Source organism: Neoarius graeffei, chromosome 8 (assembly GCF_027579695.1).
Source record: "Neoarius graeffei isolate fNeoGra1 chromosome 8, fNeoGra1.pri, whole genome shotgun sequence".
Classification (NCBI taxonomy): domain Eukaryota; kingdom Metazoa; phylum Chordata; class Actinopteri; order Siluriformes; family Ariidae; genus Neoarius; species Neoarius graeffei.
This window is the reverse complement of record NC_083576.1, coordinates 52532651-52557147: the sequence shown is the minus strand read 5'-3', so window position 1 is coordinate 52557147 and position 24497 is coordinate 52532651. Positions and strand designations below refer to the sequence as shown.

General features: G+C 42.5%; 1 protein-coding gene across 1 annotated transcript in view; it reads right to left on the bottom strand.

The window, feature by feature from the left end:
* Positions 1-14853: 14853 nt before the first annotated feature.
* The window catches only part of si:ch211-126c2.4 (uncharacterized), a 47662-nt gene continuing 38018 nt past the window's right edge, over positions 14854-24497 (bottom strand). The window contains exons 4-9 of the mRNA XM_060927840.1: positions 22023-22178; positions 21818-21907; positions 19534-19653; positions 15578-15670; positions 15355-15426; positions 14854-15224 (exon numbers count right to left, since the gene is read on the bottom strand). Of these exons, the coding sequence (XP_060783823.1) occupies positions 15217-15224; positions 15355-15426; positions 15578-15670; positions 19534-19653; positions 21818-21907; positions 22023-22178 (539 nt within the window). The 3' untranslated portion in view covers positions 14854-15216. The remainder of the gene's footprint in view (positions 15225-15354; positions 15427-15577; positions 15671-19533; positions 19654-21817; positions 21908-22022; positions 22179-24497) is intronic.

Genomic DNA, 24497 nt, shown 5'->3' with positions numbered 1-24497 from the left:
CTCCTGGTAGACTGCTGTGTTGACTTTGGACTTGATAAAATACAGTGGATCAACACCAGCAGATGACATGGCACCCCAAATCATCACAAACTGTGGAAGCTTCACACTGGGCTTCATACACCTTGGATTCTGTGCCTCTCCACTCTTCCTCCAGACTCTAGAACTGTGATTTCCAAATTAAATGCAAAATGTACTTTCATCTGAAAAGAGGACTTTGGACCACTGAGCAACAGTCCACTTCTTTCTCTCCTTAGCCCAGATAAGACACTTCTGACATTGTCTCTTGCTCAGGAGTAGCTTGATATTAAGAATGAGAAAGTTGTATCCCCTTTCTTGAAGATGTCTGTTCGTGATGGGTCTTGATACACTGACACCAGCCTCAGTCCACTCCTTGTGAAGCTCTCCCAAGTTCTTGAATCAACTTTTCTTGACAATCCTCTCAAGACTGCGGCCATCCCTGTTGCTTGTGCACCTTTTCCAGCCACCCTTTTCAGCAATGACCTTTTGTGGCTTACCCTCCTTGTGGAGGGCATCAGTAATCATCTTCTGGACAACAGTCAAGTCAGCAGTCTTCCCCATGGTTGTGGTTGTGTGTACTGAACTAGACCAAGAGATACACTGTGTTCATACTGTTTTACTCAAACTCGAAATGAAATATTCTAATATTTTGAGATGTTTTTTTAATGTTTTTGTACTGTATGCCATACTGATTAAAATTAAAATAGAAAAATGCTTGAAACATTTTAGTTTATGTGTAATAAGTCTATAATATGTAACATTTTCACTTTCTTTAATAACTGATGGAAAATATTGAACTTTTTCACAATATTCTAATTTTTTGAGATGCACTAGTATATATATATATACACACAGCTCTGGAAAAGATTAAGAGACCACTGCTCTGGTTTTACTATTTATAGGTATGCGTTTGAGGAACATTAACATTTTTGTTTTATTCCATAAACTACTGACAACATTTCCCCAGAATTCCACATAAAAATATTGCCACTTAGAGCATTTAATTTCAACAAATGACAACTGGTCAAAATAACAAAGAAGATGGTGTTTTCAGAGCTTGAATAATGCATTGAAATCAAGATCATATTCAATTATAAACAACACAATACAATAAGGATGAATTCAGAAGTCAATATTTGGTGGAATAACCCTGACATTTAATCACAGCCTTCATGTGTCTTGGCATGCTCTCCACCAGTCTTTCACATTGCCATACTTGCCAAGGCCCAGAGAATGAAGAGCGGTAGATCAGATTGTCTGATGCAGCGGTGACCTTCTAGGGGAATCTAGGACACAACCGCCCCCCTCAGGAAAATTTTGATTAAAAAAATAAAGTGTAAAATGGTGCACTCTCCTGCATTCTGAGTGCCATATTTGAAGAAAATTCATTGAGAAATCAGAATGACATACTTCACAAAATGCATGCTTCTCACCTTGCCTCGATGCTTTGGTGTAGAGATGATCTGATGACCAAGTTGCCTTGAACTTGTCAAAGTGAATCTTTTTTTTTTTTTTCCTTCAGATTTTTCACTGGGGGCGGCGCGGTGGTGTAGTGGTTAGCACTGTCGCTTCACAGCAAGAAGGTCCTGGGTTCAAGCCCAGTGGCTGACGAGGGCCTTTCTGTGTAGAGTTTGCATGTTCTCCCCGTGTCTGTGTGGGTTTCCTCCAAGTGCTCCGGTTTCCCCCACAGTCCAAAGACATGCAGGTTTGGCTAATTGGTGGCTCTAAATTGACTGAGTGTGAATGGTTGTTTGTCTCTGTGTGTCAGCCCTGCGATGACCTGGTGATTTGTCCAGGGTGTACCCCGCCTCTCGCCCATAATCAGCTGGGATAGGCTCCATCTTGCCCGCGACCATGCACAGGATAAGCAGTTACGGATAATCGATGGATTTTTCACTGTTCATGATCACCAAAGCGTGTTTGGTTTTTACAAATACTGGCCCAATTTGTTGTGACATGTGACCTCATTACCAATAGTCCACTTGCATGTGATGTCACAGCCGATCCAGATTGTAAACAGATGCCATCTTGTCGGTCAAACGCCATATTTCCGCCATCGCAATTTACCGACACTGACTTTCGTTGTTTTTCGCCCAAATCTGCAAATATTACCGTGCCACAATGCCGGAGAGTTGTATGGCATATAAATGCCACAACAGGAGAGGTCAGAAATCGGGAAGAAAGTTTCATAGGCTGCCACGGGACCCTGACAGGCGTGCAAAATGGATTGCTGCTATCAGCCGGGCCGATTCAAACAACAACAAGGCATGGGTACCGGCTGGAAAGAACGATCACTGGCACCTGTGCAGTGACCATTTCATCTCAGGTTCGCCATGTATTTATTCCAGTATATCCATGTGGTATCAGTACTAGTACTCAATACTTAAGTGACTTACCCATCCAATGAGGATTGTTATTTTCTTGTTTACAAGATGCCACATCTGAGGGGGGCTGACAAATCCTGAATTCTGTAAAGATAACTGTCCAGAGATTTATAAGCACGCAGTGCTTCACCACTGAACAGCGAGGGAAAGTTAATGAGGTAATTATACACATCTGGGTATTCCACCTCTGGCAGTTCAATATCCACTGACACGGTCGTGAAAACTACGTCCGGTAATCAATAAGGGTCACTAATCTGTAGGTCGTTTATTTTAGACATATATCTAGTTATCTGTTCATTAGAAAAATGAGCCGTGTAGTCCGTCGGTTGAAATTGATCCATTTTGTATACGAGTGCAACAATATTCAGCTGTGTTGTTGACCGACAAGATGGCGGCTGTTTACATTCCAGCCGGGATTCGGTCACGTGACTGCAAGAGGTCTATAGGCTAGAACTATAATGAGAAGCAATGGAATGGTGCGCTAGAGCGATGCAATTTAGATTCAACATCATTATTGCGCTGTTCCATTGGCTCTCGGCTACACTTAATATGACTCGTTGATAACTGCTCCGCATCTGCATTGCATCGAGTCAACCAACTTCTGGCACCTAGAAACGGGTATTTCAGCTCGGGATGAACCAGCTACATGCCACAGTTCATGTGAATTTTTGGGTTTTGCTTCTGAAACTGCATTTTTAATGTCACCCCACAAGTTTTTAGTGGGGTTGAGGTTAGGGGATTGAGCTGGCCACTTTATTACTTCAATCCTTTTTGTCTGGAACCAAGATGTTGCTCGCTTACTCGTGTTTGGGGTTACTGTCTTGTTGAAACACCCATTTCAGGGACATTTCCTCTTCGGCATACAGCAACATAACCTCTTCAAGTATTTTGATGTATTCAAAGTGATCCATGATATATGATAAATAGGCCCAACACCATAGTATGAAAAACATCCCCATACCATGATTTTTGCCTCACCATGCTTCACAGTGTACTGTGGCTTGAATTCAGTACCCAGGGGTCGTTTGGCGTACTGTCGATGACCACTAGACCTGAAAGAACAATTTTACTCTCATCAGTCCACAGAATGTTACACCATTTCTCTTTGGGCCAATCAGTGTGTTCCTTGGCAAATTTTAACTGATTCGGCACATGATGGTTTTTTTCAACAATGGTGCTTTACGGGGGCATTTTGCTGATAGCTTAGCTTTGATCAGACGTCTTCTACAATAACAGTACTTACAGGTAATTTTAGATCATCTTTGAGCTTTCTGGAGGTGATGATTGGCTGAATCTTTGCCATTCTTTCTATTCTTCGATCTGTTCTAACAGTAGGTGCTCATTTTCTTCTGCATGTTTTGGGTTTTTGTTGCTATCTTAAAGCATTCAAGATCATTTTAGCTGAGCGTCCTATAATTTGCTGCACTTCTTTATATATTTTCCCCTCTCCACTCAACTTTTAATCAAAGTACGTTGTTCCTCCGAACAATGTTTGGAATGGCCCATTTTACATAATTCATTAGGAAATATATATTTTATAATTTTCTAATTAAACTCCACAGTGCTATTATTTTGAACATGCCCCTTTCAATCACTGAGTATTATCAGTGAAATGAACATGGTGGACATGATGAAAAGTGGTTATGAAATGACAGGCACCAATTCCGGCCAGAATATTCTAGTCACTGATACCTGCCAGTGGAACCTGGGATCAGGGTGAAGTACCTTGTTTCACTATCGGTTGCATTTAATAATAGATTAAACATAATAAAGATGATCATGTTTGACCACAACAGGCTTTTTCCTGTTCTCTGAATTTTGCCAGTGCTAGCCATTTTTGCAGGTTGTACTTGATTACGTGCTTCATCAAGGATAGTCCTGATCTAGACAGATCATGATGGTCATTGCAATCACAACTCCAAACAGTTTAGTTACTGTGAAGTGATATTAGTGATGCAGTCTGAATATCCAACCAAAGAATATGGATGAGGGGAAAAATACCATCACTCAGACTTTGAAAGTTCCCTTGTTTCGCTTGGGTTGATAAGCGTGGCCTATATTACAGGGTAAGAATACAGAAGGGGAAAGAAATGAAGTATATTTGCATTTGCCCATAGATACACACGGGGCAACAAGATCATACAAATTTATGAATAGTTGCAGAGGAACTTCAGTAGATGTACTAACATTTTAATGGTTAACTTTTCAGTTCTTAGATACAGAAGATCCGGCATCCTCTATCATCCTACCAGAGATTTCCTGACAGGAAAGAACAAAGAATAAGGGGGGGGATGCAGTCATTGGCTGCCTGGAAAAACTAGTCTCCCCCCCCCCCCACACACACACACACAGTTTCCTCATGCCATTGCATTCTTATTATTCTAGTGTACGTTTCTCATAAGGAAGCAAATGCATGAATAGTTGTTCAAAAACACCTGCCCCCCCCAATCATCATAAAGACACAGTGGGAAAGTACCTGTAAAGGCGAAACCAAAAATAGTCATTTAAGGTTATGATGTATGCTCCAATAATTACTGTAATTTCCAAATTACAGGCCTACTTTTTTTTTTTGATTGAGCACTGAAAAGTGCTGAAATATACAAAACCCCACATACACTACAGTGGTGCTTGAAAGTTTGTGAACCCTTTAGAATTTTCTATATTTCTTCATAAATATGGCCTAAAACATCATCAGATTTTCACACAAGTCCTAAAAGTAGATAAAGAGAACCCAGTTAAACAAATGAGACAAAAATATTATACTTGGTCATTTATTTATTGAGGAAAATGATCCAATATTACATATCTGTGAGTGGCAAAAGTATGTGAACCTCTAGGTTTAGCAGTTAATTTGAAGGTGAAATTAGAGTCAGATGTTTTCAATCAATGGGATGACAATCAGGTGTGAGTGGGCACCCTGTTTTGTTTAAAGAACAGGGATCTATCAAAGTCTGATCTTCACAACACATGTTTGTGGAAGTGCATCATGGCACAAACAAAGGAGATTTCTGAGGACCTCAGAAAAAGCATTGTTGATGCTAATCAGGCTGGAAAAGGTTACAAAACCATCTCTAAAGAGTTTGGACTCCACCAATCCACAGTCACACAGATTGTGTACATCTCATCTCATTATCTCTAGCCGCTTTATCCTTCTACAGGGTTGCAGGCAAGCTGGAGCCTATCCCAGCTGACTATGGGCGAAAGGCGGGGTACACCCTGGACAAGTCGCCAGGTCATCACAGGGCTGACACATAGACACAGACAACCATTCACACTCACATTCACACCTACGGTCAATTTATGCCGCTTTTCCACTACAAACGCGGCTGAGCCGTGCCGTGCTGAGTCGAGCTGAGTCGAGCTGAGCGGGGCTGTTGGAGTTGCATTTCGACTACAACCGCGCTGAACCGTGCTGGCTGGAAGTGGGTGGACACATTGGGTGGAGTTAGCGAAAGTGGGTGGACGTCACGTGATGTCGTTAAGCAGCGCAAACAGTGACATCAGTGACAGTGGCGGAACAAGTCAGAGCCGGGCCGGGGGCGGGGCAAATGACCGGGCCCTTTATTAAAGCTTATCATAACATCATTTTAGGCTACAAAATGTCCGCAACTGCGGTGTTTACCAATTTCAACACTACCGGGTGCAACTATGTTATTTAGTACATCAAGTCCTTCAAACGAACATGTAACTCAGAAACAAAAAACATTAGGATACTGTACATGGCTCATAATAAAACATCAATAGCCTATACTGCGCACATTATTTGAAGGGCATACGAATGAGCGCTCAGAGTGGTGACAGGAAGAGTCAGAAATAAAAGGAGGGCGGTGCAAACCTCACTGAATGCACTGTGTTTACCAATTTCAACACTACGGGGTGCAACTATGTTATTTTGTACATTAAGTCCTTCAAACGAACATGTAACTCAGAAACAAAAAAACATTAGGTGACATACTGTACATGGCTCATAATAAAACATCAATAGCCTACTGCGCGCATTATTTGAAGGGCATACGACGAGCCTTGCGCTCCGCGAACTCGTCCACGATGCTCTGTATGTCACTGATTCAGTGATCTTTTAAGCGGTAGTCTCACGACCCGAATAGTAAACAATAAACATGGAGGACATGGAGTCGTTAGTGTTGCTGGTCTTGGTGCTGTGGCTTGTTGTCACCGACAACGCGGACAGATACTGGCAAGAGCGTATAGATGAGGCGAGGCGCATAAGGCTTCAGAAATTCTCGTAATTCGTAATTCTTCTTCTTCCGGGTTTGCGGTGTTTACAGATCCCAGCGCGCTCGCGGGGCGTGTGTGGGCATGTGAGGACACTCCTCCTCACCAATCAGTGCACAGGGGAGTGTCTGCTCACGCCCCCAGCCTCACTCGGCACGGTTTGGCTCGCTTCAGCCCCACTCCAAAACCGTGCGAGTTTTAGGGGCTAAGCAGGGCTGAAACGAGCTGAGTCGTGCTGGTTTTTGGTAGTCGAAACGTGAGCCGTGTCGGGCTGAAGTGAGCTGAAGTGAGCTGAAAAAGGGTAGTGGAAAAGGGCCATAAGAGTCACCAGTTAACCTAACCTGCATGTCTTTGGACTGTGGGGGAAACCGGAGCACCCGGAGGAAACCCACGCGGACACGGGGAGAACATGCAAACTCCACACAGAAAGGCCCTCGCCTGCCCCGGGGCTCAAACCCAGGACCTTCTTGCTGTGAGGCGACAGCGCTAACCACTACACCACCGTGCCACCAGATTGTGTACAAATGGAGAAAATTCAAGACCATTGTTACCCTCCCCAGGAGTGGTTGACCCACAAAGATCACTCCAAGAGCAAGGCGTGTAATAGTCAGCGAGGTCACAAAGGACCCCAGGGTAACTTCTAAACAACTGAGGCTACGTTTACATTACGTCGAATCAGCGAATCATCAGATTAACGTTCTTAAAACGATTCGCGTTTACACTAAAACCGTTAGCCGTGCACACAGCAACGCCAATACACGGATACGCTCGGCTCCGCAGGCATCCTGTGCTCCAAATCACTCCGCCCTGAACAGCGAGTGCCCTCTGGAGGGTGCGCACTCCGGCCCTGCGCAGCTCACACAGCGCGCGAGTGAAGTGCACAAGCCACGATTCGGGACTGAGCCGCTGTGTGAGAGATCCCAGCACATATCACTTACTACTTGCAAGTGGAAGGATGGCAAGCCTAAAGACAATCATAACTACACAATGGGCAGTATTTGCATCAGTATTTGCAGTATTTTCATACTTTTATACTCTTTAATGAAAGGTGATACAAGGCGGAAGTCCGCGCCGTTTTTCAGCAGTCGCGTCACATGACCAACACCAGCGAATCAGGAAGGTGGATGTCACAGTGACGTTGTCCAATGAGACGCCAGCTAGAGCTCAGCACAGCGTATCCGCGTATTTTGAATGTTTACACAGCACCGGAGCTGACACGATCTGGATTGAATACGTGGACGCTGGCGGATTCCCGTTTCCCGGCGTTTCCAGGCGGTTTAATGTAAACGGACAGTGCATCCGCGAAGAAAACGAGACAGATATGGTCTAGTGTAAACGTAGCCTGAAGGCCTTGCTCACATTGGCTAATGTTACAGTTTATGAGTCCACCATCAGGAGAACACTGAACAACAATTGTGTGCATGGCAGGGTTGCAAGGAGAAAGGCACTGCTCTCCAAAAAGAACATTGCTGCACATCTGCAGTTTGCTAAAGATCACATGGACAAACCAGAAGGCTATTGGAAAAATGTTTTGTGGATGGATGAGGCCAAAATAGAATTTTTTGGTTTAAATGAGAAGCGTTATGTTTGGAGAAAGGACAACACTGCATTCCAGCATAAGAACCTTATCCCATCTGTGAAACATGGTGGTGGTAGTATCATGGTTTGGGCCTGTTTTGCTGCATCTTAGCCAGGACGGCTTGCCATCATTGATGGAACAATGAATTCTGAATTATACCAGCAAATTCTAAAGGAAAATGTCAGGACATCTGTCCATGAACTGAATCTCAAGAGAAGGTGGGTCATGCAGCAAGACAACGACTCTAAGCACACAAGTCATTCTACCAAAGAATGGTTAAAGAAGAATAAAGTTAATGTTTTGGAATGGCCAAGTCAAAGTCCTGACCTTAATCCAATCGAAATGTTGTGGAAGGACCTGAAGCGAGCAGTTCATGTGAGGAAACCCACCAACATCCCAGAGTTGAAGCTGTTCTGTACAGAGGAATGGGCTAAAATTCATCCAAGCCAGTGTGCAGGGCTGATCAACAGTTACCAGAAACGTCTAGCTGCAGTTACTGCTGCACAAGGGGGTCACACTAGATACTAAATGCAAAGGTTCACATACTTTTGCCACTCACAGATATGTAATATTGGATCATTTTCCTCAATAAATAAATGACCAAGTATAATATTTTTGTCTCATTTGTTTAACTGGGTTCTCTTTATCTACTTTTAGGACTTGTGTGAAAATCTGATGTTGTTTTAGGTCATATTTTTGCAGAAATATAGAAAATTCTAAAGGGTTCACAAACTTTCAGGCACCACTGTATAGTCTCTATTGTACACTCATCTGTCATCTGGAGAGCCGGTGACTGGATAAGATATCCTATCCCAGACCCGCCGGTCGAGCATAGCTGCTCTGAGTTGATCTTCCTTCAACCCCGTTTCTCGCTCGAGGACCATTTTCAGAGTGGTACGTGGTCGACCAACTTTGCGCTTCGCCTCAGGCTCCCACAAAAGAACTTGTGCGGCAGGTTGATCGTGACAAAACACATGGCCACACAATGCCAGACGGCGTTTGGCGATTATGGTCGAGAGGCGTGGTAGGGAACCGTACAGGCGGTCGTTTGTCCAATGGTCCTGCCAGCTGACATTGAACACTCTGCGGAGCATTCGGGTGTACGTGCCATCCAAGGATTGCTCTTGTGCTCTCGTTAGAGACCAAGACTCGGATCCGTAGAGAAGAATGGATTCGACTGAGGCCTTGAACACTCTGACCTCTGTGTCTCTCGACAGTGGGGCAGCCCACACCTTGATTAGAGAATTTAGGGCGCCCCAGGCTTTGGCCTTTCTGGAGTTGATGTCATGAGCAGTGTTCATCCAACTGCCAAGGTATTTGAAGTCATCCACCTTCTCGATAGTAGAGTTGTCAAGCGTGTGGAGAGATTGGTCCGTAGAGGAATTTATATGCATCCATTTAGTTTTGCATGCGTTCAACTGAAGGCCAACTGATTTAGCAGCCAGTTCTACTCGGTGGAGAAGATCCTCGCCCGAATTCACAGAGTCCTCGAGAAGAGCAATGTCATCAGCGAAGTCGAGATCGGATAAATGGACAGCAGGGTGGCGAGAATTTCTACGGCATTTAAGAGTGAGCCCATTATCCATGCGAAGGGCTAAACGCAAGGCATAATTTCTATTGTACACACCAGATAGGATTTTTGTTTATTTAAAATGTTTGAAAACAAAAAGGTTTAAAACATTGGTTTTGCCTCTTGTGTCAGCACTGTATAAAAGCAAATAGTGACAAGAACAGGAAATTCACAACACACAACCATTCCGTTATCAAAAAAATGTTCATATAAAAAAAGGCTTTCCAAAAAAAAAGTAAATCGGGGGGAAATGAAATGCTACAGTGCGTAATTATGGCGAGATATAAATAATAGCCCTATAAAACAATTAAATGTCAGCAACCTGCATATATTGTGCAGTGCTCAAGAGCTCTACCAAAGAATCCTCTACAATTCTGTGCAATACATGTAGATAAAGGAGTTCATACTTTACTATCCCATTTCCCCATTCCAAAGCATGTTTAACTAGCACAAAATGTTCTCTCTGATGCAAGACCATCACTGTTTACACCACAGAAACTATGTACATTCTAAAAGTGTGCAACTACTGACTATGAGTGAACTTCTGGTCCTTTATGACCCGCCACGTCTACTTAGATCAAAAGGTGCAAGCTATCTGCTGGTACCTCATATAGCAAAGGCTACATCAGGGGGCAGAGCCTTTTCTTACAAAGCCCCATAGTTATGGAACAGTCTTCCAAGTAGTGTTCGGGAATCAGACACAGTCTCAGCATTTAAGTTTAGGCTGAAAACATATCTGTTTAGTCAAGCCTTTTGTTAATGGTGTTTATGAGGTAAAGGAGTAGATCTGGAGGATCCTCAGACAGTGTGTTTTGGTAAACTGGGATGTATGGATGCGGTCAGTCCCCCACTCGCTTGCTCAATCGAGTTTGTTGACGGTGTAGTGGCTGGCTGCTTTATGTCCCGGGGCTCCCTCATGCCTGTGTTACCTTCTGGCTCTCCCCTTTTAGTTATGCTGTCATAGTTAGTTTTGCCAGGGTCCCCGCTTGCACGCAGTGAAAATGTATACTGTTCCTACTCATCAGGTGACATTGGGCATACCTAACAACCTGTGTTTTCTCATTCTTACTCTCCTCTTCCCCCCTCCCTGTCTGTCCCTCTGAGTTACATGTCAATCCTGAGATCGAAATGCTGACCTCTTCTGCTCCTCGGACCTGCCTGATCCATCCTGGTGCCCTATGTCTGGCTGGAGTCTCATCACATCACTCCTGTGGAGGACGGCCCCATATGGACAGTTGAAAGTTGCACTTAGAAGACACTCTGGACACTTACAGCAATGTTTTTATGGCTGAGGACTACAGTTGACTTGCTAACTTTAGGACGGCAGTCGTCAAACAGTTTTGCACTCAAGTTTCCATCAATGAACAGTTATAACATCAACGAAACGGACTTCATGTTAAAACTGTTAAAATCACATTGTCATCACCCAAATGAGGATGGGTTCCCTTTTGAGTCTGGATCCTCTCGAGGTTTCTTCCTCATGTTGTCTGAGGGAGTTTTTTCTTGCCACCGTCGCCACAGGCTTGCTCATTGGGAATAGATTAGGGATAAAATTAGCTCATGTTTTAAGTCATTAAAATTCTGTAAAGCTGCTTTGCGACAATATCTATTGTTAAAAGCCCTATAAAAATAAACTTGACTATTACATGGTCATTATGCATTGTGTATTATATGCCACGGCAGAGTCATGCCAAGTGTTCCAACAAATGATGACCAGATTGGCTGAAGAAGCTGCAAAGGCAGGCCTAAGGATCAGCTCTGAGAAAACCAAGTGATACAGGTCAGTGGGCAAACATGTCTGTGAAGATTCTCAGTCATCCAGGTCATAGTAAACTGTGGGTGGTAAAAGAGAGCAACTGGACTTGCTTGAAGATTCTTGAAGACGTTTCACCTCTCATCCGAAAGGCTTCTTCAGTTCTGTCTGACTGGTAGGGAGCATCAGGTATTTATCCTCTCACGGATGAAAAGCTCATCTAAGGTGTTATTGAGTCATCCTGTTGGTGTGGGTCACTCAGTGCGTTTACATGCACATCCAAATCGAGCTACTGTCGGTAATCGAGCTAAGGGTCCCAGCAGGGGTGCCAGAGAAATCCAATCCTACATGCACACAAGGAAATCGAGCTATTGTGCGAGGTACATTGTGCACCCGAGCCACAGGTGGCGCTACACGCCCCATCGTGTTGGTACACTTCCAGTTGTCGTCATGAAGAAGAGCTATTCAAGAGTATAAACAAAGTTATCAGTTCTGTGTTCACAAGAAGAACGACGACGAGGACAGCAACATCGAGAGATGTTGTTCCTCCTGACCTCTTCTGCTGCTCGCTACTACTACTGTTGTCATGCCGACCGAGGCTGTTGTGTTTCCCGCTTGTGGTCTCATCACTCGTCACTTCCAGAAGGGGCAGTGCTGAAGTAAGTAGCTCGACTACATAGCTCGATAGGGTTTACATGCACCAAGTAGCTCGGCTACAATCGCATAATCTAGGTCGCGTAGCTCGATTACGATAAATCCAGTTCGGTTCGATTTCAGCCGAGTTAAGGTGTTTCCATGGCATTTAGAACTTCGATTTTCTCTATGTGCATGTAAACGCACTGACTGGGGGCTGGTTGTGAACGGCCTCGAGAGTCGTTAGGATGATCAATGGAATGCTGATTCTCTCTGTCCTCATGTGAGTCACTGAAAACAGCTGGGTTTTGGTGTGCATTCATTCATGCACACCAAACTGAAAACAGCTGGGTTTTGGTGTGCATGAATGTGTGTGACTCACATGAGGACAGAGAGAATCAGCATTCCATTGATCACCCTAACGGGCAATCCATTGGTCATCCTAACGACTCTCGAGGCCGTTCACAACCAGCCCCCAGTGACCCACACCAACAGGATGACTCAATGACACCTTAGATGTAGCCTGGGCCCGCCCATCCTAAGTGTGACACAACACAGGGAGCTGTTTCGAACTTAAGGCCAATTTATGCTGACAACCCAGTCCTCGCAGATAGCGTCGCAGACAGTGTCTGCGTAGCCCCCCCACCTTCGCAGACGCTCTGCGCGCACCTCCCAAAAATTGTGACCACCGCAGAAGCCTCGCAGACAGCGTCGCAGACAAGAGGGCTCTGATTGGTCCACTCTACATCCGCTGTACATGCACTTCCGCTTCCCTACTTTCCCGGTTTGGTTTGTTTTCACGACCGCCATTTTTAAAAACACGAGCGAAGATGGAGCAGCACGAAGAGCGGTTGATCGAGGACGTACGTACATCTATATGACTCCAGTTCTAGTCATAAGTAACCGGAGGATAAACACTCCACTAACCACACTCAACAACTACTCCTAGCGATTTCGCGACTTCGCACCCCCTTGCGTTGTGGCAGTGAATAACATCGCGCACGCCTATTACTCCCCGCTCAACGATAAATTACAACTGTCTGCAAAAAGCTATCTGCGAAAGCTTTGTCGCAAGAGCATGCAGAGGCCTTTAGTCTGGCAAGGCAAGCTATCTCCAGCTCTTCCAAGCTCCCGAAAAATTGGGAGCCAATCAACTTTGAGCACCTCCAATGGCCCTGGGTCGAGGCGTGTTCAAGGCAGTGACGTAGTAGAACTGCGACCGGAAGCCATAGATTGTTTACAGAATCTATGCCGGAAGCGCTTCATTCACTAGAAACATTAAGAACATGGCGCAGCGGCAAGCCTTTGACACAGCGGTAGATGCTGTATTGAAAGCATTCAACGGGAAGTTCTCATTGAAAATGGAGCAAAGAGCAGCCCTGGAGGTATTTATTGAAAGGAAGGACGTTTTCGCCTTGCTCCCGACCGGCTTCGGTAAGAGTTTAATCTACCAGTTAGCCCCCAGTTTCCATCGCATCACATACGTCAGAGGAAAGAGTGATGTGATTGGTTTAAGCTTCGTCACAGCCTTTTCTGGCTTCGACCAGTAGCAAACTGAGGCATTTCAGGGAGGCGGGTCAACCACGCGCTTTGGGAAACGGTTGGGCTTAATATCTATGCCAGACCAATGCTCGCAGAGCTTTGAAGTTGCGTTAGCCAGACTACCTTAGATGAGCTTTTCATCCATGAGAGGATAAATACCTGATACTCCCTACCAGTCAGACAGAACTGAAGAAGCCTTTCGGATGAGAGGTGAAACGTCTTCAAGAATCTTCAAGCAAGTCCAGTTGCTCTCTTTTACCACCCACAATCAGTGGGCAAAGAGATGCAAATTCTTGTGAATCAAGAACCCATTGAAGATATCACCAATTTCACCTACCTGGGCAGCATTATTACTAAAGAGGGGGATACTGAGACAGATGTAAGCTCCAGACTTGGGTGCGTAGCAACAGTGTTTAGAAGAATGAACAAGATCTGGGCCAGTACTTCGATTAGCAACCGTATGAAGATCCTGTTGTACCAGAGCATTGTTCTGCCAACAGCAGTCTACGCAATACAAACTTAGAAAAATGGCTGCCAAGATCAGTCAGAAGTTGAGCGTATTCCACCAACGGTGTCGGCACAAAATGCTCAAGATCACATATAGCGACAAACTCACAAACTCTGAAAGTCCTGAAAAGAGCCAATTTACGCAGCGGAAAGAAGAGAGAGACTTGCAGGTCATGTTTTCCGACTGCCAGAACAACAAATACCCAAGACAGCTATACAATGGGTACCACACCAAAGGGATGAAAGAAAGAGAGGGACACCCAAGAAGACATGGCATGCCACCTTCAAAGAAGACTTGAAGCAACTTAACATCGCCTGGGAAGATGCGCGCGCGCACAAAGTACATAATACTAATAAAACACTATTCTGTACTATACTGTTAACTAAATGAAACTCAAACTAAACCACTTCTAAAGATGATTCATTATTGGTGAGTGTACACGTTGGTGGTGGGGGGAAAGGGGGGGGGGGATTGAGACAGGGTTTGAAATTACTGCATGTTCCAATTCTGTCTGTGTGGACAGGTTTTGTATAGCAGTTGTATTACAAGCCAAAAACCAAAACAGCATGACTTAGTGTATCTTTAATTCATGTAATATCAAGTCATCAAAAACATTGAGAGAGACCATTGATAAACAGAAATACTGTAAAGAAATTCCAAAAGTGCCCATTTTAGGATTTTTTTTTTTTAACAGAAACAGTACCACTGTTTAACTTAATTGTAAAAGCATTAACAAGTTAATTGCTGACCCAATTAAAAAAAAAAGAAAAAAAAAAGGCCCAGTTGGTTTCCAAGATGACAAAATACGAAGAAAATTCAAAAGTGAATCAGGTTGCCATCTGTGCCACAAAGGAAAAAATGGAGCCTAAAAACATTTTGATAACCTATTCTGTTAAAAATACAATATGAGGAAAAATAATAAGTTAATGTTATACAGGATATTCAATTTTATTATACAAAAACACTGAATTTGTGGGCCAATCAAGCTCCTCTTCCTTAATGATCTGTGAAAAGATTACATTAGAGTTAGCATTGTAAGTAGTGCCAGTAGGTCCGATAAAGTGACAAAATAATAACATTTTGCATTTGATACCAACAGTAAATTGAATCAATTGAAATAACTGACAAAAATACCTGTTTGTAATCTCTTAACCTCTTCTAAATAGAACTCCATTTTTTGTTGAAGCGAGATCCACTTTTTACAATCTTTAAAAATAAATGCATTAATTTAAAAAAAATTTCATAATATGAGCTTAAATATGTGCCCCCCCCAAAAAAAAAAACAACAAAACCCACCAGCACATTTGAGAGGATTTTTCACAAGACTCAAAAGACTATGTCCAACATTATTACAAACCTGATGGTAGTCGACCAAGTTCCTGAAGAAATCCCACCATGTCTTCATGAAGTGTGTGTAATTTCTCTTGAAGTACTGTACACTTTCCACAGTCTGAGTGAGGGAAGAGGGGGGGATGGAGGAGGAAAAAAAAAAAAAAAAACTTTCGACGTGCACTACGTTTTAGATATTCTGTTAAATGTTAGACATTCATCGAGATATGTTCCAAATATTAAATTTTATATCTTGATGCATAGACTACTGAAGCCCCAATTGCACAGAAAAGTATTACTGACTTTGTGGGTGCCAGACTTCAAAGGAAAACTGACACAGTGATTCAGTACCTGTAGTTGATTATCGCACGGGGCTGTTTTCTGATGTTTGCAAAAGGAGAAGCAGTCACCACAATTTGCGAAGTCTATTTCCAAAGTAATGCCTGAATACATCTAGCCGATTATGACGAGATGAATGAGTGTCAACATGGAAAGGATCTTTTTGGTAAACATCAGAAAACAGCCCCCATGCGATAATCGATTACAGGCACTGCATCAGAGACCAGAAGAAGAGAAAGGTAGAACAATTACTGTAGAAACAGGTCATTTTCTACAGTTTCTTTACAGTTAATGAGGTAAACAAACACTGGCACATCTCTGTAGGGATCCTTTCTATGCAGTCAGATACTTACAGTAGTGCTTGAAAGTTTGTGACCCCTTTAGAATTTTCTATATTTTTGCATAAATATGACCTAAAACATCATCAGTTTTTCATACAAGTCCTAAAAGTAAAGAGAACCCAGTTAAACAAATGAGACAAAAATATTATATTTGGTCATTTATTTATTGAGGAAAATGATCCAATATTACATATCTGTGAGTGGCAAAAGTATGTGAACCTCTAGGATTAGCAGTTAATTTGAAGGTGAAATATTGCCGCTTTTCCACTACCAACGCGGCTGAGTTGGGCTGAGCCGTGCCGAGCTGAGTGGGGCTGTTGGAGTTGCATTTCGACTACAACCGCGCTGAACCGTGCTGGCTGGAAGTGGGTGGACACATTGGGTGGAGTTAGCGAAAGTGGGTGGACGTCAGGTGATGTCGTTAGGCGACGCAAATAGTGACATCAGTGACCTTTTAAGCGGTAGTCTCACAACCCGGAGAGTAAACAATAAACATGGAGGACATGGAGTCGTTAGTGTTGCTGGTCTTGGTGCTGTGGCTTGTTGTCGCCGACAACGCCAACAGATACTGGCAAGAGCGTATAGATGAGGCGAGGCGCATAAGGCTTCATAATTCTCGTAATTCTCCTTCTTCCGGGTTTACGGTGTTTACAGATCCCAGCGTGCTCGCGGGGCGTGTGTGTGGGTGTGTGAGGACACTCCTCCTCACCAATCAGTGCACAGGGGAGTGTCTCCTCACGCCCCTAGCCTCACTCAGCTCGGTTTGGCTCGCTTCAGCCCCACTCCAAAACCGTGCGAGTTTTGGGGGCTGAGCAGGGCTGAAGCGAGCTGAGTCGTGCTGTTCTTAGATAGTCAAAACGCAAGCCGTGTCGGGCTGAAGTGAGCTGAAAAAGGGTAGTGGAAAAGGGCCATTAAAGTCAGGTGTTTTCAATCAATAGGATGACAATCAGGTGTGAGTGGGCACCCTGTTTTATTTAAAGAACAGGGATCTATCAAAGTCTGATCTTCACAACACATGTTTGTGGAAGTGTATCATGGCACGAACAAAGGAGATTTCTGAGGACCTTAGAAAAAGCGTTGTTGATGCTCATCAGGCTGGAAAAGGTTACAAAACCATCTCTAAAGAGTTTGGACTCCACCAATCCACAGTCAGATTGTGTACAAATGGAGGAAATTCAAGACCATTGTTACCCTCCCCAGGAGTGGTCAACCAACAAAGATCACTCCAACAGCAAGGCGTGTATTAGTCGGCGAGGTCACAAAGGACCCCAGGGTAACTTCTAAGCAACTGAAGGCCTCTCTCACATTGGCTAATGTTAATGTTCATGAGTCCACTATCAGGAGAACACTGAACAACAATGGTGTGCATGGCAGGGTTGCAAGGAGAAAAAAAAAAAAACTCGGCCAGGACTGCTTGCCATCATTGATGGAACAATGAATTCTGAATTATACCAGCGAATTCTAAAGGAAAATGTCAGGACATCTGTCCATGAACTGAAACTCAAGAGAAGGTGGGTCATGCCGCAAGACAACAACCCTAAGCACACAAGTCGTTCTACCAAAGAATGGTTAAAGAAGAATAAAGTTAATGTTTTGGAATGGCCAAGTCAAAGTCCTGACCTTAATCCAATCGAAATGTTGTGGAAGGACCTGAAGTGAGCAGTTCATGTGAGGAAACCCACCAACATCCCAAAGTTGAAGCTGTTCTGTACAGAGGAATGGGCTAAAATTCCTCCAAGCCGGTGTGCAGGACTGATCGACACTTACTGGAAACGTTTAGTTGCAGTTATTGCTGCACAAGGGGGTCACACCAGATACTGAAAGCAAGGGTTCACATACTTTTGCCAATCACAGATATGTAATATTGGATGATTTTCCTCAATAAATAAATGACCAAGTATAATATTTTTGTCTCATTTGTTTAACTGGGTTCTCCTTATCTACTTTTAGGACTTGTGTGAAATCTGATGTTTTAGATCATATTTATGCAGAAATATAGAAAATTCTAAAGGGTTCACAAACTTTCAAGCACCACTAATATTATGAGAGTGGCAAAGATGTCCTGTAGGATTACATTGTATGGCTGTTTTGTGGTTGCCAGTTATAGCATTCTAACTCATTAAATGGACCACTTCCAATCATTTTTATTCCCAGCAAATATTTGGACCCAAAGAGAGGGGAAACTAAGGTTCAGATTAAAAAAAAAATCCCAGAGTTTTCCTTTAAGGTAAAATCACAAAATGTTGCTTCATTATACTGTATATTATTGTAAGTCAGATACATTAACTGATTGAAACAAGATCAACTGTGAGCTACTGCTCACTTGCGTATCCCCCCCACTCTTGCTTATATCAGAATGCAAGCATTTGAAGGAATAGGACACTTATTATGAATGTTGACTTCAACAAATAATTAACCCTGAAAGTAGTAAGTAAAGAGCAGCGTTCTCCCCAGGTATTTCAAATAGCATCATGGTAAACTGTCGTTTTGAAATAACATTTTGCTTCTTGAAATAGCATCAAAATCCATCCTATATGTTTCGTAAATACATTCAGTCCATAAACAGGAAGTTGATGTGCAACAGACCTGAAAACGGTATACACGGTATAGAACCCCAAGCTGAAGTTTGGTACCAAGTGGCTATGATTTGTGGTTGCTCAGAAAAAGGGTGTTTCAGACAGACGGACAGAGGTAAACCAGTATACCCCCCCAAGGCAGGGGTATTATAATAACAACAATGGCACGGTGGTGTAGTGGTTAGCGCTGTCGCCTCACAGCAAGAAGGTCTGGGGTCGAGCCCCGTGGCCGGCGAGGGCCTTTCTGTGCAGAGTTTGCATGTTCTCCCCGTGTCCATGTGGGTTTCCTCCAGTTTCCCCCACAGTCCAAAGACATGCAGGTTAGGTTAACTGGTGACTCTAAATTGACCGTAGGTGTGAATGGTTGTCTGTGTCTATGTGTCGGCCCTGTGATGACCTGGCGACTTGTCCAGGGTGTACCCCGCCTTTCGCCCGTAGTCAGCTGGGATAGGCTCCAGCTTGCCTGCGACCCTGTAGAACAGGATAAAGCAGCTAGAGATAATGAGATGAACAACGAAACTACCATACAAATACCAGTGTACTACAGAACGTGCGTTATTGTGTGCAATTGAATAATATGCACACACACATGCTGGCACATCTGATAAAGGCTGAAAGCCTGACTGATAATGGTGAATAGCAGGTTGCTAGGCAGTGATTGAAGGGAACGCAAATACAGTATCGCAGTCAAATACACAGTGAACGGTCTATTAAACTATATCTCATACTCGTAGCAGCGTTGGATGTCTCTGATGTGATGTCTGTGGGAGCAGTTACATTCTTGTGAACACTTTCCCCTGCCTCGGAGCCTGTTGGAGCTCCAACACAGCTAGGCTGGTTCTGTAGATCTGTGTGAGGAAAAGCTCTTGATCAAATGCTCATAACGGAGTCAATTCAAACAAGGGGCCTCGTTTATTCAAGTTGTCTGAAAATGAAATGAAAAATTTCCCTGGATTTTTTTGGAAACAATTTTCTTTGTGCTTGTGCTGTAAACTGCGTTCCTGACACGACTCATTTGCAATTGAGTACGAGAAGAAGTGGAATTTACTTTGACTCACTTTTGGTGATAAAAATATTTTAAAACAAACAAAAAACTAATAGGCACAGGGTAAATCTGTCAGCTGAGCATTTGTTCGCATTTTAATTTGTTATAATTGAAAATGGTCTCATTTGTCTTCCTTTATGGGTTTGTATTGTCTCACTTTCTTTACATTTTTAATTAATGCTAATACAAAACTGGTTTTCATAAAATTTTCTACATGGTACTCTTATTCCCTGACCTAGAATGAGGATTTATTTTTGATAGACATTACAAATTACTTCTGTAAGTCACTCTGGATAAGAGTCTGCAAAAACTTAACTAATAAAATAACATGACTCGACACAAAAGTGCAGTAATCCATGCAAATATGACATGAAGTCAATCAAGTCAAGGCTTACATTAGTGTTATTTTGCATATACAACCCCAAATCAGAAAAAGTCGGGACAGTATATTGAAATTAAAACTGAAAACAATGATTTGTAAATAATTTGACCTGTATTGCATTCAAAACAATATAATAGCACATTATTTGATGATTTACTTCATTATTTTATTTAATTTTTTTAAATAAACATTTCAATTTTGATTCTTGCAACACATTTAAAAAAAAAAGTTGGGACAATAACTTTATTATAACAACACTTTAAAGATGTTTAGGGACTAAAGACACCAAGTGATGAGGCCTTTCAGGTGTTATTTTGTCCTATTCTTCCTTTCTTCTGCAACAGCACAGCGACTGTCATTTTGTGTTTCAACATTTGCCAAACCTTCTCTATTTGGGACAGAGGGGTCAGGCACCCTCTTCTTCCACAGCCATGCCTTTGTAATGTGTGCAGAATGTGGTTTTGTACTGTCTTGTTTAAATATCCCTGGAAAAGGGGTCATCTTGAAGGCAGCACATGTTGCTCCAAAATCTCAACATACTTTTCTGCATTAATGCTGCCATCACCGAAGTGCAAGTTCTCTTTGCCAAGGGCACGGACACAACCCTATACCATGACAGACCCTGGTTTTTGAACTTGTTGCTGGTAACAGTCTGGATGGTCCTTGTCGTCTTTGATCTGGAGCACACGACGTCCATTTCTTGCCCCCCCTCCCAAAAAAAAAAACCTGCGGAATACTGATTCACCTGACCACAATACACATTTCCACTGTGTGATGGTCCATCCCAGATGCCTCCAAGCCCAGAGAAGTTAATGGCACTTCTGGACACAGTTAACATAAGGCTTCCTTTTTGCACAGTAAAGTTATAACTGAAATTTGCGGATGTAACTCTGTATTATAGTGCTTGACAAAGCTTTGCCAAAGTAATCCCGACCCCATGTTGTTATATCAGCTATATATGAATGATGCAGTACCATCTGAGGGATCAGCGATCACAGGTGTTCAACTTTGGCTTGCACCCTTTCCCACTGAAATTCCTCCAGATTCCTTGAATCATTTACTGATCTTATATACCGTAGAGGGTGAAATATCCAAATCCCTTCCTATTTTTCTTTGAAGAACATGGTTTTTAAACATTCCAATTATTTTCTCATGCATTTGTTGACAAACTGGAGATCACATTATTTAATTGTTTTACTTCATTACTCCCACTAACCTGTCCCAGCATTTTTCCGGAATGTACTGCAGGATATTAACAAACGAAACTACACTGACCAAGACAAAACATGAAATATCTTGGGTTCATACTGTCTGCAATGACATACAAGTCACTAAAATTAGAAATCCCGGTTTTCTTTTTTTATTTGTGTTTTAAATATAGTTCCAACTTTCTTCCTGATTTAGGGTTGTATTTATACACAAAAGGTGCATGAGTAGGATACAAACGTTTTCTGAATTCACATAAATATTACTTTCTTCTGTAAACGCCAATATGATTTACAAGTAAATCCATTCATATCCAGCTTGATAAAGGAGGCCCAATGTATTGCACTAATAAATTAAGTGAGTAACAAGTAAATAATACCAATTTTCTTCCTTTTTGCCAATGGCAAGGCACCACTGCTTGCATGCTTTGAGAAAAACCCGGGAAGCAGTGAATTCCTTGTCCTTGTACCTTAAAATTATGTCGAACACAGTAAATAAACCAAAAGAATGTGGTACATACAACAGATTTGTTTCAGCTAATAGAAAGAACATCAAATTTAGAAGAAAAAAGACCAGTAAAGCACCTGATAAACCAGCTGGTTTGCTGTTGGTCTGAGACTGACCAGTTTCTTCTGAGGAAACAGCACCCCCAGGTGGCTTAAGACCAAATCTTCCTCGACCAGAGGGTTGCAACCCAGAGGGTTTAGGCAATGTTATACAAGTGTTTCCAGCCTTTTTATCTGCAAATACGAAATAACAGTACAAATATTCCTATAGGATTTCTCATCACTATAATCACTGTACCTCATTGCTGTAATATATTGGGTTACACATCATGACATCATTTTGCAGAGATGTGGTAAAATCGAACACCATTTTTGACCATCGAAATATTCAATGGTTGCACATCATCCTTTAGAAAACCTTTGCAATGGGGGCGTCATGGCTCAGGTGGATAAGGCGCCATACCATAAATCTGGGGACCTGGGTTCGATTCCGGCCTGAGGTCATTTCCCGATCCTCCCTCATCTCTCTCTCCTGCTCATTTCCTGTCTCTACACTGTCCTATCCAATAATAAAGGGGAAAAAAGCCCCCCCCCAAAAAAAGAAAACCTTTCCAATGCTGAGCTTGCAGAACATAATATTCAAATCAGCCTTCTTTCAAAATGAATATGCGCGCAACGATTATTCTCACCAGTCTCAGGTGTTTGTGTGGGTATTTTAATGAATTTCCATCAAATAAATAATTTGGTCATTAATATTGCAAGCCAAGCTTTAACTAGGTCACAGCAAATGGTTCATTGTGTCTGTTTATTGTCAGATTTTTTTTTTAATTATTCCAACATATAACTTGGATACAGTGGAACAAAAAGGTTTCTTCAGAACTATTAAACAAAAAAAAAGAAAGGACAAAGTGCCAATATAAAACCGTGTGAGACAAGTGCAAGATCAGCAGATTAAAAATTTTTAAATAAGCTTTAAAAAAAATAAATAAATAAGAGAAACAGTTTTGGGACCAAAAGGTTGCTGGTTTAAATTTAACCAGCAACCTTTTGGTCCCAAAGCTGTTTCTCTAACCATTAGGCCATGGCTTCCCCTTAAACCATGGCCTAATGGTTAGAGAAACAGCTTTGGGACCAAAAGGTTGCTAGTTTGATTCCCTGGACTAGCAGGATTGGCTTAAGTGCCCTTGAGCAAGGCACTTAACCCCCAACCGCTCCGGCAAGAGTGGTGGCGTACCTTGTGTCTGATTAGCCAAAGAAAAACTGATGTGATTATCAGTTCGGGCATTGAACCCGACCAACTGAACTGAACTGAAATAAGCTGTACAGTTAAACTTAATGTATAAATGAGTATAGTTAAGGTTATTGCTATTGTATTATTCATGTTGACGGGGAGCTTTTTAGTTTATCTTTTATAATGAGCTGGAAGGGATTCTGGTGATCGTGATGGTGTAGTATGATGGCAGTGATCTTACTTTACTTTTGGATAAGGAATATATAATTTAATATAGAATCTAGTTATTTTAATTATAATTCTATTTTTAATGTATTATTATTCATATATTTATATTATTTATATGTTTATTTTGGAGGACCCCTCTGTAAATCACCCCCCAGTGAAGTTGGCTTCCTCAATAAAGATTATTATTATGATGAAACAATGCGACTAACAAAACTTTGTCAATGTGAAAAACACATCACCTAATGCGACATGTAATTTCACCTATCCTACAGATTAACTTCTCATTATTCATTTGGCACAGCAGGATGAACCAGAGCCCCACTCTGCATTAACCAGGTTTAACATCACAACTAGTACTCTATTACAATGAACATATTGTAACCAGTGTTCTAGCCAGCTTTCCAAGAGGGCAGGGTGCCAGTGATTATCGTGGATAATTTTGTGCACATCACTACCGGCAAAGAATCCATCATGCAAAATTGGTCATACTGGCAACTATGCAAGGTAGATTACTTTTGTAAAATAAAGTAAGCAAATCTGAAACTTTAGTTTACCAGTTTAATACAATGCTTCATAACACTATATAGAACCACCCACCCACCCACCCTTACAGTGTCTTGCAAAAGTATTCATCCCCCTTGGTGTTTGTCCCATCACAAACTGGAATTAAAATGGATTTTGGAGGGTGAGCACCATTTGATTTACACAACATGCCTACACCTTTAAAGGTGAAAATTGTTGTTTTATTGTGACACAAACAATAATTAAGATGAAAAAACAGAAATCGGGCGGCACGGTGGTGTAGTGGTTAGCGGTGTCGCCTCACAGCAAGAAGGTCCGGGTTCGAGCCCCGTGGCCGGCGAGGGCCTTTCTGTGCGGAGTTTGCATGTTCTCCCCATGTCCGCGTGGGTTTCCTCCGGGTGCTCCGGTTTCCCCCACAGTCCAAAGACATACAGGTTAGGTTAACTGGTGACTCTAAATTGACCGTAGGTGTGAATGTGAGTGTGAATGGTTGTCTGTGTCTATGTGTCAGCCCTGTGATGACCTGGCGACTTGTCCAGGGTGTACCCCGCCTTTCGCCCGTAGTCAGCTGG